Genomic DNA, 22,034 nt, shown 5'->3' with positions numbered 1-22,034 from the left:
GGTTTTTATCTTTTTAGCCAGACCTGACTCACTTGTAAATCTTGTAAATAAATTAATTTTAAGCTCATTTTATTGTTTTTGTTGTTTTCCCCTCCTTTGTTTGTTGCATCTGCCGTCAGTCATGACAGCCCCGTCCTGAGTATGTTAAAGAACCTGCATAACGGCCCACTCGGGTCGTTACAATGGCGACCGTGACAGGATGGCTCTGTTTTGGCTGGCGGGGTTGTTACGGCATTGGAGGGGATCATGAGTGTAAAAAAAAAAAAATAATCTTTTTTTTTTCTTTTAGGTGGGGAGGTGTCACGTTAAGTGATGGTTTTGCGGGAACTGCTGGTTCCCCGCTCGTTCCCTTTTGTGGATTGCTGCCTCCTTACCTTCAAGTTTTTTTTTTGTTTTGATGTTCTCGTCGGTGAGCTGCCGTTTTTCTTTCGCCAGTCGGGTCTGGTAGGGCAGCAAAGGTAGCGGCAGTGGCAGCAGCAGCAGGCAGTTTTTTGGAGTCGACGTTGGTCGAGTTTTTGAGCAGCAAATTGGAGCACGCCTACGAAGTGGAGCACGTCGTAGAGGTGGAGTGTGACCATGAGTAGTCGTGTGACCACGAGCTGCTCATCTTTGTTGACAGCGTGAGGCTGTCCTGACGTCTCCATCGGGGTATTCTGGTTGGTGGTTTTTTGGTCCCTGTTGCACAGCTGAGGGCTGTCTTGGTGCCCTGATGGAGGACGTATGTTTGTTTTTTTTTTTCTGCCTGCTGTTGTTTATTTTTGCCTTTTTTTCTTACAGCTACTTTTTGTTTGTTTAACTTGATTTTGTTTAGAGCTGCCTTTTGTTTCATTTTGTATTTATGGTTTTTATCTTTTTGCCAGACCTGACTCACTTGTAAATCTTGTAAATAAATTAATTTTAAGCTCATTTTATTGTTTTTGTTGTTTTCCCCTCCTTTGTTTGTTGCATCTGCCGTCAGTCATGACAGCCCCGTCCTGAGTATGTTAAAGAACCTGCATAACGGCCCACTCGGGTCGTTACAATATATATATATTGTATATATATATATATGTATATATATAAAACGCTTGAATATATTTATGTAAAGATCATTATAAGCAAAACGGGAAATCCACTACTACCAAAGGCATGTTTATGGAAATGTCACTCAAGTGTATATGCAAAATACAAGTTTTCACAAAAACAGAACAAACAATAAGCAGTGGTATGCAGTCAACAAAAGATATACTGCATATGATACTCCTTGTACAGGTAAAAAATAAAATCCATTAACAAAGGTGCCTACTTTTTCCATCATCGTGGCACACATCTCGTTTCCCTTGCCCCACACTATACCCGCCTATCATTTTTTTCAATTTTTTTTTTTTATTTTACATTCCGTAAACACTACAGGAGACATCCAATTCTTTTAACAGCCCATCTCTCGATATTGGTTCACTGCACACAACCATCTCTCTCTCTCTCTCTCTCTCTCTCTCTCTCTCTCTCTCTCTCTCTCTCTCTCTCTCTCAAGTGACAGAAGTCCAACTCGTAAGGACAGCTTTGAGGTATCCCCGAGGTATTGGAATCACAACAGCATAATCTAGGACTTGGGAGCAATAGCGTCAATGCTACACTAAGAAAATATTTTGTGATATCAGCGTACAAAAAGCGGGAAAACAAAATCTCTTTTATATGACGCCTTACACGAAGCTCTCTTCATTTCTACCTAGGATGAATAATGTGCTTAGCAGAGAGTGACAAGTATGTTATTATGTCTACAACTGTTCCTATTCATTTATGCAATTTATCGCATATATTGTACATGAATAAATCACGTGATAGGTTAATAAGTTTTGGGCTTCATTTGTCCTTCAAGAATGTGTGTGTGTGTGTGTGTGTGTGTGCGCGGTGTGTGTGTGTGTAAATACTTTTCTCGATCTTCTCATGAGACATAGCGTGGTGGGTGGGTGGGTGCTACATCCCTTCCCCTTAAATAAGATCTTCAAAACAGAGAAGCTTACAAACGACCTTAACTTTTATCGTGGACCCATTACACACAGGAGAGAAACGCTCTGGGACTGACACGACGTCAAAGACAATTTAATAAGTTTCCGAAATCTCTCTCTATTTCTCCCCTTGATCGAAGAGTTGGAAACTAAGCAAAACTTTCCGAGGTCTTAAAACATCGAAGATGGGACACTCGCTTTTTCGCATCGAATATAAGATCAGATAATTAAAATAAAAAATACCACCTACGTAGTATATTGTTTGTTTCTACGAGTTAACATTAACAATGACGACTTTGGGCTTAAAACATAATTAATATAAAGTCTTATAACAAACACGTTTAAAAGGGGTTTGTAAGTATAATTTTGCCCTCCCCCCAAAATAATTGCTACTTCACAGATCTATATTAAAAAAATCAATGCAGTAAGCGTTTATAGCCACGTATTCTAGTAAATGAAAATATTATAATCACTTATATCCTTGTAAGAACAAAGGAATCAAACTGGCAAATGACTGGTAATTACGTGGTTGACCTGTAATATTTTCTTTTATCAATAAAAAAAACCATCTTTACATTCTTACACATTAAGCAGAATCAGGAAGCAATGTTGAGAGAAAAATGGAATGAATATAGAATTTAACGCATTTGAAAAAATGGCTAAGTCAAGGATCTTCTACCATTATGATGGTAAAATGGTTACTTAGAAAAAGAATATAATAATGAAAAAAAATATTAAAGGAGGATTCCTCCTGACAAAACAATAAGATTTTTTTTATAAAACTGCATAACTTTTCCTTGTTTCTATTCAAATGTCCTTGTCTCAAAAGTGGGGAATAACAATGTAATGCCCCATATCTGCTTCAACCTTTCCTATATATATAATGCTTGTCACAAAAAATATTTTGCATCTACTAAACGAAAACTAATTCCAATAAATAAATAAGTAAATCGATATTTACCAAATACTTCTCTATGCATTTCCTCTAATTCATTGCCAACAGCCTTGTAATGTACTCGCGAGCATCATCTTAATGCACATACTGCAACATGTGTGCGTGCGTACGTCATCAGTTCATCTATATCCCTGTCAAGGCCCTTCAAAAAAAAATACTAACTACTCAACCAGAAAAAAAAAACTCCAAAAGCGATCGACTTCTGGCCAGGCATCCTCATCAACAGGTAAAATTCCGACTCATAACGAAGCAACGATCGTTAAAGCAATGCAGAAGAACATTTCCAAAGACCAGAACCACACACGATTCCTTACAACTTCAAAAACGATTCCACCCAACAGAAATTTGTGTTCTCTATGCCCAGAAGAGTGTGTGGAAAGGTCAGAAGAGGAGGACGAGGAGGAGGAGGAGGAATAGAAGGATAGAGCCCGAGTGGGAAGAAATGGAAAGTGACGGAGACTGGGGAGGGGTGGGGGAAGAGGAAGGTCAAAGGGATGAGAGGGATGGAAAGTTCGAGGCTTGAGATTATGAGCGGAACTCTCCCTCGAGGATCACTCGTGCAAAGGATATTGATACTCGATAGTTATGAAGGACTCTCAGGAATAAAAATAATCTACAAGTGTCTGTAAGACTCCGCACGAATATTTCACTTTTTCAACTCGTTCCAGAGAAAAAGTACCGACAGGGCTGACTTCAATGACCTCATTCCGTTCTTAAATGAAATGCACCAGATTATCAATAGGGAGGATCCTAGTGGACTAAATTCTTTCTTAAGCTTAAACAGAAATTCTCGTTACACTTATATACACAAATTATAATATATATATATATATATATATATATATATATATATAATAAATATATATATATATATATTTATTTATATATATATATATACACAGAGAGAGAGAGAGAGAGAGAGAGAGAGAGAGAGAGAGAGAGAGAGAGAGAGTTCACGTGTCCTGGCCCGTGTAACGGTTGGCAATACGTCAAAAAACTGACAGCAATCTACATTAGGAAAGACACCTTGCACTTAAAAAGATATTAAGTAAATATATATCAAGTAAATTTCGTAAAAACTGAAGTTCGAGGGTTCAGCTACGCCTGATTCGCGATAACAAACAAGAACCTTGTTTTAATAATAATAATAATAATAATAATAATAATAATAATAATAATAATAATAATAATAATAATAATAATAATTGTTAAAATACAACCAGCTCTAGTACAAAAGTATCATGTTTATTACAGTACATGTATTCATTTTCATCTCTTTTTAAAATTAAAGTGGAGTAAGTATTTTTTTATTTAAATATCTGTATTTTATATTTGTATAAGATATTTATTATTTAATCATTTATATCATAAATTGTCAATAGTGATACACTTCATTACAAAACCAAAAACAACAATATCCACGTGTAAGTATGACCTTTCATCCCCAACGACCACTACCTCGATTCGTACGCATGAATTATTTGGTAATCCTAATACTTTATTGTTTGTTTATTCAGATAAGGAAGGGTCAACTACTACAGGTTCGAAAGACATCAATCTTAGTTGTTTTGCGACAAGATATAAAGGTTACCGTACATTACATTACACTATGCTTCTAACAAAATAAAAGAGTGAGTGACAGTTGAGTTACCCCCTTATTTTGTAATTACTGATAAAATATACCCGGGTTATAATTATGTAACTATTTTAACTGAGCCTTAAATCTACGAACGAACGAACTTGAACGATAGTAGATTTTCTCGTCCCCTCATCCACCAGAACACATACATTTAATATATATATGTATATAAAAAAAGTCGCTCGAGTATAAAAAAATATACATACATAAGTACATACATACACAAAGTACATACACACAAGCGCACATAATATGTGTATACATATAAAATGTATATATATATATATATATATATATATATATATATATATATATATATATATATATATATATATATATATATTTGTGAACAGAAAAGTCGCTTGTTTATAAATAACAAATTTACAAATATACTTACATATATACATACATACACAAGCGCCAACACCAACATATTTATATATATATAGACAGATATATGCATATATTTGTAAATAAAAAGTCGCTCGTTTATAAATAACATATATAAATACACAGGTACATACACACATAAACGCACACAGGCTATTGTTTGTTTGTGTTTTGAAGCTACAACGGTAACTCACAAAAAAACTACTGTACCTATTCTGTAAAAGAAAACATTTACATTTCGTTATGATTTACTTGACTAAATATAGACAGAAATTGATATAATTCCAACTGATATTAATCGTCCTCAGAGTGCCTTCGACTTAACAAAGACGTTGAAAATGTCAACTAATGCAACTTCTAGCCGCGGTATAACCGGGCAATGAAACGAGTTGCGTTTTTAGCAAGATCAGCAAACCTTTACCTGAACTGCAAACCCAGACTTCACCAGCATGACGCAGATAAAAAAACTTTGTGAGAGGGTGAAAAGGTAAGTATAACTTAGTTTAACCAGACCACTGAGCTGATTAACAGCTCTCCTAGGGCTGAGCCCGAAGGATCAGACTTATTTTACGTGGCTAAGAACCAACTGGTTACCTAGCAACGGGACCTACTGCTTATTGTGTACTCCGAACCACATTATGCCGAGTAATGAATTTCTATCACTAGAAATAAATTCCTCTAATTCTTCATTGGCCGGCCGGAGAATCGAACGCAGGCCCAGCAAAGTGCTAGCCGAGAACGATATCGACCCGTCCAACGAGGAACTGTGTGAGAGGGTGAAGAAGAATAAATAGTATCAGATAACAATACTTTAGACATAATGATACATGAACGAAGATAAACCACAATTTCCTAATGTGGGATGTTTTCAACGTTATGGAATTGCTAAACATCCGTGCTTTTAAAACTAGGGAAAAAGTAAGACTTGTGTATAACACAAGCGCGCGTGCATACACATACACACACATGTATAATGTAAGGATAAAAATAAATATATATACTGTGAACATAAAATATAAATATTTTTGTTATTTACACACGTGTGACTTTCTTATATACATAAAAATTAAGCCACAAATATCGTTTCATATCGAATTCACTTAAACCCTAAGAGATTATAAATGATAAGGACATGGCCCGGTCAGGATTCGAAACTGGGCCTCCCGTTTTGCCACTTGGATAAACAGTCGACTGTGACCACTCATCTAGGACTGATGCAATTAGCTTTAATAATTCTACTCAAGTGTAAGGAGTTCGCAAGGTTTACTGAATTCATTAAAAACTATATATGGCTTAATTTGCACACACATATATATGTATATATGTATATATATACTGTATATATAAATATATATATATATATATATATATATATATATATATATATATATATATATATATATATATATATATATATAATTAAATATATATAACACCACATGGAAGACATGGTTCTCTTCTCTGTGTTGTTTGGTGTATAAAATCACGTGTAAGAGTGATTACAAGCAAATTTATATATATATATATATATATATATATATATATATATATATATATATATATATATATATATATATATATACAGTATATATATAATCAGAAAAAGCTAAACGTCCTTTAATATCCAATTCGCTCTACCTCGGAAATAATATATTTTCATATATGTTACCGAAGGGAATTTTTAGTTGATAATAAGTTCGTCAATTGCGTCCACTGTAGTCCTGAGTTCTTGTCCTTCGCTGGTTCGAGCCCACGAGACGACGAACTTATTATCAACTAAAAATTCCTTCGGTAACATATATGAAAATATATTATTTCCGAGGTAGAGCGAATTGATATTAAAGGACGTTTGTAGCTTACTGATTGTAAATGAATCACAGTGATGTGATAAAAAGTCACATATATATATATATATATATATATATATATATATATATATATATATATATATATATATATATATAAAATATATATATATATATATATATATATATATATACATATACATATGTGTGTGTGTGTGTGTGTGTGCGTATGTGTGACAAATAATAGGGACATTTTTAAGATTTGACGAAATAACAGCAAAGGCAACTTCTTCCATACAAGGGCCCATACACGAACCAAGAAAGAGAGCACAGGACCTCTGACCAATGCAGCTCGAATGAAAAATTGCATTCAAATCCATCAATTAAACTACATAAAGTATATATATACCCCTGTTTACGATGGCCACTAATTAAAACTGATTTGTTACGACAAAATTTATGCAGAACGACAATTTCAGATACAGTTTTGAAATTAAACATTATAGTCTGGTACAATGGAATAATAACTTAAGCTATCAGATATCGGTACCTTGGTATCCTGCGTGTCTGCGAGGAGGGAAATACATATTCGTTTGCCTTCAAAGTAGTATAATGGATAGCTGCGTATGTCCATGAAATACAAATGGCAAACATACTTTCGAGGTTAGTTCAACGGCGAACCACGGTCATGCTACCTGCAACATGACTAGTATTCCAAACCAACACCTTCAAGGTCAGTCCAAGGAACTGCTACTTTAATCTTTCGTACCAAACGATACATTTCCAAGATTGCCGGTGCCAGCGGCACTACTTCTGCAACAACAGTATCGCATAATTATAAAATCATCACGAGACAGCCTTCGACATTTTAGCAGATCTGTTGTATTTAATATAATCTCTCTTCTCCGATATTAATATATTCAAGCAACCCAAATGGTGACACTGCATCTAAAGTTTACAAGCTTTAAACTATTCGCCGGTTCGGATGAACACTAATATTGCAACCGTTCAAAACTTTTATCCCCTGAATTGCACAAACCACAACGTCATTGCTTTATTACGCATTATCGTTATTAGCAAAATTTTTATTGCATACATGAAGTTTAATGAGGTTTTGGAAATTTGGTATATTATCCACTCTTCCGCACCCTAACCCTTCTTGTAACAGATTTCCCAGTTACTCAGCACTCTCTCTCTCTCTCTCTCTCTCTCTCTCTCTCTCTCTCTCTCTCTCTCTCTCTCTCTCCTTCCTTATGTTAAAAAAGGTTTTGAAGCATCTGAATTTCTTTTTCCTTCCAAAGCGCAACTGGACGACCCGTGTCTGAATCCCGAATCGGAAGAGGAAGGACAGATAGGAGTGTTCCTTAAAAATCCAAGAGCCTCTATTGACCTATAAAGTGAATTATGTACTCAGTTGTTAGACGGCAGCTAGGGTGGAGCGAAAGAAAGAAAGAACAGAATTCATTGCTCTGTCAAAATGTGTACTAACAAAACGGGAGTACCTCGACAAGGTAATCGTATCCCAACTGGGGTGAAACCATTCATAAGATTATCTCTCTCCTTTGCTTTGCTTGGTAACATTTCTAAACAACGCTGCTTGGACCTCCTTTCAAACCTCTGTCTCTATCCAAAACGTTTGTTGGATAAGAATTCAAAATACCTAAGGCCGCCGCTCTCTCTCTCTCTCTCTCTCTCTCTCTCTCTCTCTCTCTCTCCTCTCTCTCTCTCTCTCTCTCTGAATATAGTGTACCCTTGTATACTGCCATGCAATGGCTCCCCTTCTTGCCTTAGACAATCCGATGCCTCTGCTTTCCTTAACTCCCCTGCCTGGACTAATTTTCTCTGTTTTCTTTCTCAAGTTAAATCGAGAAGATAAAACCTTGCAATTTTTACCATTTCCTAGAGAAATGTTCGACCCTTGGGAGCTGTTTCTTATTTAGGGGGACCATGGAAATTTGCATTTTACTTAGCCGCAGACTGAGGGAAGCTGGATTACAGTGTAGACCGACGTCGTGGTTGGGGCAAGTTGCAGCCACTTCTGCTTAGGGGGCAACATTAGGAAACGACCAGAATACTACTGTTCGTGTTAAAAGCGGGAAAAAATAAAAATGGACTTTAGAAACGAACAAGGGCAAAACCAGCATTAGAAATTATCACGCTATTATTAGTACGGGAAAAGCGAACAATTACAGAGGGAGCAAAAATGAAACCTCCTAGAAAAAGCAATGGAGAGTGGCCCTAAAAGGGAGTAAATGAAATTTAACCAACATCGCAGGGGAAGTAGGAAAAGCACCCGAAGAGTATGCACAGAAAACTTTATATATTGATTATTGATTTATGGCCACTAAAACTGGCGTCACAACATCTAGGTTATTGACGCCGTATACAGAAAACAAGCAGTAGTAACTAAGAGTCGATATGGAAAGTTGTTGCAGACTCCAGCGGCAAGAATGAAAAATAAAAAAAAAAAATGATGACCACACGAGGTGAAACAAAGGCTCGAGTGAAAATGGCAACTAAGATAAAGCTTACTATCACAGGTGGAAAAAAAAAAAAAAAATATATATATATATATATATATATATATATATATATATATATATATATATATATATATATATTTATATTAATATATATATATATATATATATATATATTTCTTAAGTGGTTTCGTAAGTAAAGGCAAAATACCTAACCGAAAAAAAATTACGAACTGCATAGAAGGAGAGATGAAAAGTCGTGCCGATGGAGAGCGAGGCAACATCAGCAGTTTACAAAGAATTGTGACAAAAATTTTAAGCTACAGTTGTTAGGCCGGTTGACAGACAACCTACTTTATAAAATGACTTTTATAAAAATACAACTACTTCATGATAATGGCGGACTAATGAAACATAAATTTGAAGGTCCAGCATAAAAAATAGTGGTACCATATACCATACCCTGTTTTAAAACAAATCAATAGCACAACCCTATTTAAAACAAAATACGTTTTTATTACCTTGCAGCGGGCAACATATTTCAACGTGCTTCTTCACTTTATAGTACACAGGTAAGGAACCGAAAACTGCACCAACCATAAAAGTGAAAACATCAGTAATCAAGAATTCCACTCCTACTTCTAATTACAGCAGCGCACGATTCCCCAAGTTTTCATTTCACTCACATTAATCAAGGAATGACAACGCTCCTGTTTTCGTTTCTGAATGCGAGAAACCTTAGGGGGATGAATTGCAAGTGTCAGACTGCGCCTTTTAATTACCGTTGCAACGGGATTAAAATAATGAATTACACATTCCCCATGTCAATCTAAGGCGGCCATTTTAAGAGGCAAAAGCCCCTTTTGCAGGTCTGACCAACAGAAAGCAAATAAAAAAAAAACCAAAGGGGGAATAACGCAGATATTAGAAACAAAATGCATGATTGGCTCTTCTCTCTCCCTTCCCGCGCATCTTCTCTTTCCAGACATGAATTAAGAATTCTCGCTTTTGTAAATGGATCTCTCCACTGCAATAATCAACGTTAGTCCAAGTAATATCAATCGCCTATTGCTCTTGTATTAATGGACATCTCTAACTCATGATCAAACATGCTACAAATGAATAAAGTTAAAAAGAGCTTCTTCCCTCCTCTCTCTCTCTTAGATGCACATGAGTGTGCATACAAATAAGTGCAATATACACGTACAGATATACATAAGTACCTACAAGTCTCTGGAATGAGTACCCTACTATATGACTTCAAAATGTGAAACCTGAATATTTCATTATACAGAAAACAAACAAATTTAAATAAAAGTATTGCTATTGGTATCAAGACTTTTAACGGTAATTATATCAATTCTATGGCCAAAAATAAATCTTCAGCTGCTCTTTACGGGCATAAACTCCTAATGTTAATAAAACAAACTCAAGATTATGGTGAAACTCATTGCGGAGGACCACAACCAATGAGGGTGAGAGAGAGGAACGATGGAAGGATAGGGAGGAGGAGGAGGAGGAGGAGGAGGAGGAAGGGGTAGGGCAGGCCGGTTCCGTCAACACAATTCCAACATCTATCATCATCATGATCGTCGTCGTCGTCGTCGTCATCACCATGTGTAATCAAGTCTGGTGGGGACGTTTTTGGGGGGAGGACTGGAATTCATCTTCCGCTGGGATCACATCTTGGGACCATTTATCTAACTGTCTGGTGAAAACTACATAATTTGATGTCACAAAAGTTTTGTTGATGACTTCATCACTCGGGCGATAAGGAAAAATTGATGTTTTCCTTCCCGTGGGAAATTTTAGCAGGAAGCTCATAAACGGGTAAGTAGTCGACCGGGGAAAACTGAAGGCGGGACACCAACCGGGTAGACTACGGGAAACCCGGAATGTGGGAGCGGGTGCGGAAAGACGCAAGGAACAGAGAAAATGAAGAGAATAGGCCCCCGGAACCAACGCAAAACCGGGAAAATTACAAGATTTCTATGGTTATGGCGGAGAGGCTATGAAAGATATGGAAAGTTCGATGAAAACAATAGGACAGGGATAGGCAAAACTTATGAAAATTGGGTAAACTATGGAGAAAGAAAACGTACACGCCGTGTGACCACTGCAGTATTTATAACTTTTCTTTTTCGAGATGAAGGGGCACTGAAGGTTAGTGACGATTTGCTGAATAAAACTTGACGGAAAAACTTCGCTTAAAAACAGATAATATTTACCAGATAGTATAGATCGCAAATTGTTTACTAAAAAAAATTTTCCCATCAGATATGTGTGGAAATTAATAATGTTAACGAGTAAACAACAGACCGAGGTAATGCACTGGTGAGGATAGGTTTAGTTTGGATCACTTTTGAAAATCCTTCTCATTCCTAAAGGGAAAAACAAAAAAAGACGTCGATAAATCTTGTTAACTATGACCAAGGAACATCGAAGCATATGAAAACGATTAACTAACAATCAAAAACCTAACATTACATCTCCAAGTGAATTTATATCCTTGACGATGGCGGGGACACCTAACGTAATAGCACTGGAAGTGAACATTCACACTCAAAAAAAAAAAAAATAAATAAAAATCAATCAATAATAACCACGGTGCAGATCATTAAATAAAAACAGAGACAACTATAAAATTTTGTCACAAAAAAAAAAGTTTCACAAACAATATGAATCAGAATCAAACGCAAATTTTCAGCGCTGAAAGGTGAAAAAAAGAAATGTTTAAAAGTACATCCATATGTTTTGATTCATTCGCCTACCGTAAAAGCAGTTTTGTAATAGCGTAACAATTACACAAAATGAAATATTCATTTTAGTTTAAAGGTAAATAACGAAACTCCACTTCGTCAAATTCTAGGTGCAAAAAATAAACACCATATCAAACTGACAAGAAGCGAGACAAGTAGTGACATAAGGAAGCAAACGGCAGAAGTAAACAACCACAAAGCAAAACTAGCAAAATTATGGCAAAAATATAATGCAGGCACCAGCGCAAACCCGGTTACAAATAGGAAATCTTATTCTATGATGTTTCATGGAAGCAACTGATACGGTAACTAAAATATGATACAATTCAACTTCGAAGCAGTAACAATTTGCAAATAACACACACACACTCTCCCTCTCTCTCTGATAACTAACGTGACTTTTGTCATAGAGAATGGAATTTGAAGATTTACAATTTTACTTTTAATTACAAGTTTCCAGGCAGATCTAAAATTTTTCAAAACCATGTAACTTGATAAACAAAAATTTACTAGAAAATGGACCAAGAAGACGGATATACTCGTCGTAACCTTTAAAGAAATTGCATCAATAAATGACCGCGCAACATTCGCAACACAGTTAGTCGAAAAAGGACCCTAAAGTCAGGAATGTGACACCAATCAGTATATATATTCTATTATGACGAGTTATCAATATGCATGGAATAACGAGAGAGAGAGAGAGAGAGAGAGAGAGAGAGAGAGAGAGAGAGAGAGAGAGAGAGAGAGAGAGAGAGAGGCACAAACAAGGCGCTGGCTACTCGTTTGTTTAGCATAAAATCTAATTCCTGACTAATGAGCAGAGTGCCTGACTTTCCATCAGAGAACATCCGACGTTTAATGCTGTGATTGATGAGAGCAAACCATCGGCTCTGGAGGAGTCTGGAAGAGAGGAGGAGGAGGAGGAGGAGGAGGAGGAGGAGGAGGAGGAGAAGGGCGAGGAGATGGAGGAGGGGGAGGAGAGGGAGGAAGAGGAATAGAAGGGAACGAAGGGGAGGTGGAAGAGGCGAAGACCTTTGCTGAGCCCCTGACGCTAAATGTGGAAATTAAAGTTGATGGCGAGATGGATAATGAGAGCAGTTCCACAGGAGAGAGAGAGAGAGAGAGAGAGAGAGAGAGAGAGAGAGAGAGAGAGAGAGAGAGAGAGAGAGAGAGAGAGAGAGAGCCTGACTACTGTACCTTAATGAACAATACTGAGAAGTAAAAACTTAACATGGAAACGAGGATACAGATGAAAAAAATCAGCCAATACCATTTGGCTTTGCCTCTCCAATATCACTTGCTGATGTAAGCTAAAAGCGAAATAATGAGGGGATACTGGGTCTCAAGGTAACAAATGAAAAATGAGCCGAAGTTTCTTCAGCAAAATCGAGTTTTCTGTACATCGTATGATCAAGACCACCGAAAACAGATCTATCTTTCGGTGGTCTCGGTATAATGCTGTATGAGCCGCAGCCCGTTAAACTTTAACCACGGCCTGGTGGCCTCGCCTAAAACTTTGCCAGACGCACGATTATGGCTAAATTTAACCTTAAATAAAATTAAAAAAAAAAACTACTGCGCTAAAGGGCTGCAATTTGGTATTTTCATGATTAGAGGGTGGATGATCAACATACCAATTTGCAGCCCTCTAGCCTCAGTAGTTTTAAGCTCTGAGGGCGGACAGGAAAAAAGTGCGGACGGACAGACAAAGCCGGCACAATAGTTTTCTTTTCAGAAAACTAAAAAAACTGATATTCTATATCATAATAACCTTTGTATGGTACTACGGCTTCGAAAACTCAACATATTGTGAGAAACCATAATTTTAATCATACTAAATTACGAAAAAAATTTAGTTATGAGAAAACGGTCACTTTCCTCACATCTTATAAAATGTTATTGTGTTTTCTTTATAAGGGGATATGAAAAAGCCAAGCATGAAATACGTAGTCCTCAGACGGAAAACAGTGAGTGCTACTCAGTCAACTGTGGAACATTAAATGATTTCGACCCGTGAAAACAAGAAGCTTCTGAAATCACATATACACACAAAAACATATATACACACACATACACACTGAAATTACACACACACATACTATATATATATATATATATATATATATATATATATATATATATATATATATATATATATATATATATATATATATATATAGAAAAAAATAAAAGGATGGACCGAGCACTCCCACGTTATTTCGACACATTTTCAAGATACAGTGGCTAAAATACTGACAATAATTTACGCAGTAAACATAAAAGCGGAAAAAATGACAAAAATATATCTAAAATTATGAAAACGAGTTACAGCCAGTGCATATGGTAACTTGAAAATGTGTTGAATAACACAAAAGCTCTTGGTACATCCTTCTTTTATTTTTCCAGTTACCTCTGTTGTATTTATTGCCACACGCTTTTAAGTGACACAGAAGCATATATATATATATATATATATATATATATATATATATATATATATATATATATATATATATATATATATATATATATATATATATATATATATATATATATATATATTGTGTGTGTATTTGTGTGTGTATTTGTGTCTGAAGGGAATCTAAAGTGATTGCCATTGCTCTGTTTTTTTTTTTTTTTTTTTGTCTAGTTGGCATTTTTACCCCAGTAGTTTGTGTATACGTAATTGAGAATTAAGAAACCTCTATAACGAGTAGAAGGTAATTACTGATTACGAATAATAGATTCCCTTATATAATATTGCAATTGCACCATGTCTAACAGCTCCCGTAATACTTATTTTTTTAACATTCAGTTGAATCGTGGATAAATGCCGTATGCAGAAAACTTCAAACACATCTGCGGCTTTATACACCTGCACAGAAGGATCATTAGCAGTGCATCAAACCTCCTAGCAGTCAATGTGCCATTCAACTTTACTTTGCACGCACTCTCGCACTTCCTTTCTAATATCTCTTTCACAGCATTTATCCAGCTCTTTCTAGGTCTTCCTCTCCTCCACCTCGTCCTCAACACTTCCGAATCATACGTTCTTTTCTCCAAATTATTGTTCTCCATTCACACATGATAACCCTTCACTATTTCTTCTGCATATCTGCAGTAATAACCTTTTCTGTCTTCTTGCGCATATATGTTAGGCAAACAGTTCATAATGACCGCTTCAACACGTTTTTCTTTCATTTACATTCAGCAGGCTCAACAATCTCTTCATAAAACCATGTACACTCCACGAATTTTCCCAATCTTTTGCACACATAATGCTGCCATTGTTGATTCACTAACTCTGTGATTCACTTCTTTTATCCACCTTCTGTTACATTTCCCTCCCCAAAGACTCATACGAATCAACAGCTTCCATTCTTCCCTATCCATATTAACATGTATTGTTTCATCTTTCAGGTTGTCAATTAATCTTATAACATTTACTAACCACCCTTATCTTTCAACCAATTTCAGACTCTTTTTAGTTTCTGCAATTTCTCTGCATTATCACCAACCAGTTCTGTATCATCTGTATATAATTTACAATCCAACCATGATTAATGTTCTTATCGAGTAACACTGTATCGACATTACTGTCCCTTCTGACTTTTACAGCACCTCATTTATACAGATATTGAACACATCCTTGGCTAAAACCCACTTTTACACTAAACCAGTCACTATCCCGCCTACATATTCTGATACATGCTTCACTCCTATCATAAAAACATTAAATTGACCATAAAAATTTGTCTTCTGTATCACAAATCCTCCACACCCCCCGTATTCACAATATCGATTCTATAATACGCTTATAATGTGACAGGTACAGATTTTTCGCCTTATTTTCACACCTCATATAACTGATTCATGACAAATAGTTTATCACTAACTGCCATCTGACTTACTTTCTATGTATATGTATATGTGTGTATTGTGATATATGTGTGTATATATATATATATATATATATATATATATATATATATATATATATATATATATATATATACACACAAATATTAAGCAACAAGTATGGTTTAATATCTAATTGACTATACCTCGGGAATAACTTACACCTAAGGGGAATCATCTTCGCCCCGGCAGGATTCAGACAGATGACTGCTTTGGAAACAAAGATAAGCAGTGATTTAGACCACTGAGTCATACCAACCCTGCAGCACGTATCCCTGTCCAATCAGGTTCTGTACTTAATCGATATCAACTCACCTCCACCACGATAGTTGATCGGAAAGTTTGTAACACTAGGCTAATTAGGAATTTTTTTACATATACACTTGACTTTGTTTTCTAATTAACGAATATTAAGCTACAAATACCGTTTAATATCCAATTCACTATACCTTGGAAATCCAAATGGGATTATAAACGATAAGTGCTTCGCCCACGGCAAGATTTGAACTGATGGATGCTTCAAAACAACGATAGACAGGAGATGAAACCAATGAGCCATCAAGAGAGATATAAGCTATTATGGACGAGTTGGACTGATACTGATTCTAAGCACTGAGCCTGAATTCGACAGGCATATGCACAGCAGAATCGATATTAACTTATATCTCTCCTGATGGGTCAGTGTCTAAGTCACTATCTATGGTTGTTTCTAAAGCAGGCATGAGTTCGAATCCTGCCGGGGACGAAGCACTCATCATTTGTATTTCCCCTTGAGTGTACGTTATTCCCAATTCATAGTGAACTGGAAATTAAACGATATTTGTGGCTTAATATTCGTAAATTTATAAAAAAAAAAATTAGGCAAAATATATTTTTTTTATATAAGATTAATGAGTAAAACCAGTTACACTGTATATGAAAAAAAAAACACCACGCGTAATTTCGCTCCTTGAGACAGAACCTTTCGCAAGAGACAAACAAATAAACACTTTCATCATTAAATAAGGAATAGAAAAATCACTCAACACGATCACCTGAATTAACTGGGTCAATCGCGTACACATACAAACATAAATGAACTTCGGGTACTCACCAGCCACAACATTATCAGCTTGTGGGAGTCGCTGCAGGACGTGAGTTATCAGTCCTACTTCGGTGCACGCCTGAAGATTTCGCACGCTCTTCCGGAGGATGGCGATAAATACGGACCAAATCTCTGCCTGCAAAGTAACAATAAGGGTAACAGTCATTATTTGAGTTTCTTCTTTTGCACTCACTTCTTCAACTTCTATAACAAAAATCATCACAAAAACTTACAATGCTTTCGTAATCACACAAAAATAATAGCACAGCATATATTACGACAAGGAAGCACAAGACTGTAAGCAAACATCCACATGTGCAGTCCCTACAGTAAATGTTCGTCTTTAAATGAACTTTCATATGTAACAAGAGCTCTCGTATCTTTTTAAATAAGAATGGAATAATTTTGCTCTAGTTTTACAGATTGTGGATGGTTTTGATTCTTTACGGTGCTCTACTATTATTTATAACTTCCCTAAATTTATTTAAGACGTAAAATTGTAAGTTATAAATAGGTAAAAATGAACAATGATTTCATTTAAATAAACTTCATAACCCATAAATAATAATTTAAAATTATTTCTCCCACTTCATGATCTATTTCGGTTATATCAGTTTGCAGGATGCGTCTTCATCAGAAAAGGTAAAACAATGGTGCAAAATGTCTGTCGCATTAACACCTAATAACAGTTATTTCCAACATTCATAAGTATGGTACGCAACTAATACACTTAGATTATTTGCAGTTAATTCTAAATAGCTGCAAACGGCACCAATAAGCATTTAGACTCCTTGACAATCTAATACTTCGATGAAAGACTCGCCCTGACATTCACTGGCTTAATACCTTTACTTGATTTACGCACTTCTCTCTTCGTGCGTGTGTCTATGTTCATAAGAGACCCGACCGATTCAAGAAAAATCCATTTCTAGCTCAGCCTCCGAAGAAAGAACAAAAAGCTGAGAGTGAGGTCCCTTAGGGGATAGGAGACTTGACTCCTAACAGCATGGATCAAACACCTTGGAAAAAGCGGTCAAAGAACAACGCAGTGTTGTGGTAAGATAACCATACAGTTATAGGTGTAAAATTTGCTACTCCATGAAGAGGAAGCACTGATAAGCAACCCCAATGCTGCACTAACACTAATCATGTCCATTGGCAATGACTGAAAAAATATGAAGTAAGTAATTACATTGTGTCGCTCCGTTCCTTTCATTTACACACACTAAACACGCACATACACAAATATACAAGAGTATACATATATATATATATATATATATATATATATATATATATATATATATATATATATATATATATATATATATATATATAATGGGGAAAAATGAAAAAAAAATATGATGAAGATAGTCCCAAATGATCTGATTGGAATTAAGGACAAAATTAAAATAAGAAAAAATTACATCAAAATTAATACTTCATACACGAGTAACAAACAAACCAAAGACAAAACACATGTCAACGTAGATGTTGTACCCATGGCCTAACAACAATTTACCCCAAATGGGCCACGCCACACGAAAACCACTGTTTTGGGGGGAACGATGGCCTCAAGGGCCCCTGAACGAACGCTTGCCGCCGAATCCTTCCCATTCAATCACTACATCCAATTTTCAATAAAGACCCTGGGATTCACACGGCTTCTTTGTGCGATGGAAATCTCTCTCTCTCTCTCTCTCTCTCTCTCTCTCTCTCTCTCTCTCTCTGTGAGCTGGTGGCCTCTTCTGACTTTAATCTCACTCTGGCCGTCAGCTCATTTGCATGTCAAATGACGATGACAAAAGACGAATTAAAGTGACTGAATCAAGGTGAGAAAATCCATAAATTACTCACGAGGCTGAGCGGCAATCACGAGGGAAAAGGGGACTAATGAGGGTTAGGGTGTATACAACTGGAGGAGGATCAAGTGCTCAATGACCTGGACGGACCTTAAAGCATAAACTGACATTTTTAAACATTTCGTGGGTGTACATTACATCTAGTCTACCCACAGAGAGGTAGAGAATTACAATTTCGAGGATTTTGTGATGAATCACTTTCATATTAACATGAATACACCCATTATATATGTATGTATATTTTATATACAGTATATATATACATAAAATAAAATATATTTCAACACATTTTCGAGGTACTGTCATATATACTTATATATGTGTGTATGCAATATATGTATATATATATATATATATATATATATATATATATATATATATATATATATATATATATATATATATATGACTATTTATCACATCACCGTGATTCATATACAATCAGAAAGCTACAAACGTCCTTTAATATCCAATTCGCTCTACCTCGGAAATAATATATTTTCATATATGTTACCTTTCTGATTATATATATATATATATATATATATATATATATATATATATATATATATATATATATATTTATATTTATATAGATATATAAGTATGTGTGTGCGTGTGTGTGTGTGTGTGTGTCTGTCTGTGTATATTATATGTATATAAAGGACATTTCTATCAATTCATATCACTGATGGTATGAGAACGACATGGTTGATCTTTATTATAACGTGGTATTCCCGCATCAATGGCCTGTTCAATAAAACGATGAAGGACGGAAGATATGCCAAGTGCACATACGTTAAGGCACACATATGACCTTGCATAGGATTACTTCCATCTCATTACATTACAATATGCACAAGTACCGAGAAGCATAAAATTATATTTTCATCAAATTATGCATGTCAATGTTCAGTTCCCTTTCTTCATGATGGTAATATTACGCTAGCCCTCAAAACACTCTGATGAAGTGAATGTGTCTGTGTGTGTGTGTGTGTGTGAGCGCTAATATTAAAGAGCATGAAAAACGACAACATAAAAAAAGAACAATAATAAGCAAAAAATAAATAACACAGTATTCGTAAACCTCCAGCAAAACAGAGCAACAGCAATGACATTAATTTCAAGGCAACCTTGGATTCTCATACATTAAAGAAATGACTAAAGTTGAGAAGGCCGGAGCTTACCAAAGAAACAAAGAGAGAAAAACTTTCTCTTAGAAAAACTATTCTTGGTGAGAGAGAAAGTCTTATAAAGTTATCAACAGGCAGGGGTCAGTTGGTGAGAAACTTTCTAATAGAAAAAGTCGGTATCAAGAGAAGTTAACCGAGCGACACTGGCCATACAAAAGGAAAACTAAAACCATAAGACCAATCGCCACCCCCAGGAAAACTCACAGAATAAGAGTACACGATGTGTATGTATACACACACTGTGATTATATATATATATATATATATATATATATATATATATATATATATATATATATATATATATATATATATATATATATATATATATAATGTATATATGTATATAGGTGTGTGTGTGTGTGTGTGCAGGCAGGCATATCGAGAAGCCATTTTATCTGAGATTCTGTAACAACATTTAAGCTGCTCTCTAATAGCAAAGGATGAAGCAGTGGGGAGGAAGAATCAAGCCATACCGACTCATCAATTTTACCCTTAAAGGCTAAAGCTACTTATATCGTATTATAAGCATTTTATGTACCTAAATGGCTCATTTGTTTGGATTCCCAATTTCACTAAATCGTCAGAAACATTCTTTCCAGACAAAAATAGAAGGGGAAATGAGCTCTACGGTCAGCTAAGACTTTTAGGATATATGCGAGAGGGATTGAAAAAAATATATTTAAATATAAGTGCACTTTGATTGGGGGCTTTTACACACTATAATTTTGAATAAAAGGGTATAAAAAACTAGTACATTAAATGCTACCGTTACTAATAAGCAAATTCAATTTAGATCAAACGTTCAGAGCGACTCCGCTTATCTCTGATATTAACTATTATTAACCAAACAAGATTTTTGCAGCATGAAATATTAAAGATAATCCCTCGAAGTGAAAAAAAACCTTTTTACGCTAAATCAGAAATTATAATTATTCTCTTATATTCAAATAATTATGACCATATTTAGGCACTGCGGCATAAAAAGCAATACCATTTGAACGGTACCTATTACACCTCTTGTCTAAAACTAAAAGTAAACTAGCTATCCGCAAGACCTTAATTAAAATCTCGTAGTGGATAACAAAGAGAAACTTTCACTCTGCAACTGCCAAATTCCTTTACCAATACCTGCTTAACAGCAGAGGCCAATAAAGGAATGAAGAATTGCTGTAATATTCTCTGCAGCTATCGTATAGCCATTCTTTCAAACAGCCTTCTCCCTCTTCCCCTTGCGCGGATCTCCTCTCTGGCTCTTATTAAAGTATGGCAGTCTGAAGAGGGGCAACGGCTTGGCGCAATCGTGTGGTCTTTTAACTTCTCCCATCTTCAGCCCTTCTTAAGGTCCAAGTTTTCCGTGGCCAAACGCAAAACATTTAGATTTCATTTCCGAACAACACCAGTCATCCATTTCCAACTTCACTGTCTCCTCAGCCTGTTTTTCCTCCGAAAAATAAAAAAATATAAAAAAAAACTTTCCTCCTGCGTTTTCCCTTGGTCAACCTTTCTTCAAAAAAAAAAAAAAAATAATAAAAAGGTTGTAGGACTAGCACACCACACTGTCATCCCACTGGAAGAAGCAACTTAGAAGGAAAAGGAAAACATGGTGACAAACAGTAAGTTTGTGTAAAGATATAAAGAGAAGACCAAGAAGGCTTGGACCAGAAAGAAGAAAGCATTCAAACAGAACTTAAGATGGTCAAAACACTGGACGGGAGAAATTCGTATAAGTTTAGATAGATGGGAAGAATGAAAGGGGAAGCAGCAGCAGCAATGGAAGGGAAACGAAGATTGAGGGGATAAGCTTTGAAGGGATAAAACGGGAAATACTGCCACGGCGCACGAACTCAGAGAGAGAGAGAGAGAGAGAGAGAGAGAGAGAGCAACGTCTTTTCTCAAGGGGACTGGCGATATGCAATTTAAAATATAAAAAAAGGGGGAATATTTTACATGGGGGAAGG

General features: G+C 35.7%; 1 protein-coding gene across 1 annotated transcript in view; it reads right to left on the bottom strand.

Annotated features, from left to right (window-relative positions):
• LOC136850207 (uncharacterized) overlaps positions 1-22,034 on the bottom strand; it is a 357,433-nt gene that overhangs the window by 125,948 nt on the left and 209,451 nt on the right. Inside the window, exon 4 of the mRNA XM_067123844.1 lies at positions 17,028-17,154. Within this exon, the coding sequence (XP_066979945.1) occupies positions 17,028-17,154 (127 nt within the window). The remainder of the gene's footprint in view (positions 1-17,027; positions 17,155-22,034) is intronic.

The sequence above is a fragment of the Macrobrachium rosenbergii genome, chromosome 21 (assembly GCF_040412425.1).
Source record: "Macrobrachium rosenbergii isolate ZJJX-2024 chromosome 21, ASM4041242v1, whole genome shotgun sequence".
Lineage (NCBI taxonomy): Eukaryota > Metazoa > Arthropoda > Malacostraca > Decapoda > Palaemonidae > Macrobrachium > Macrobrachium rosenbergii.
Note: the sequence above shows the minus strand (reverse complement) of the source record. Positions and strands in the feature narration are given on the sequence as shown.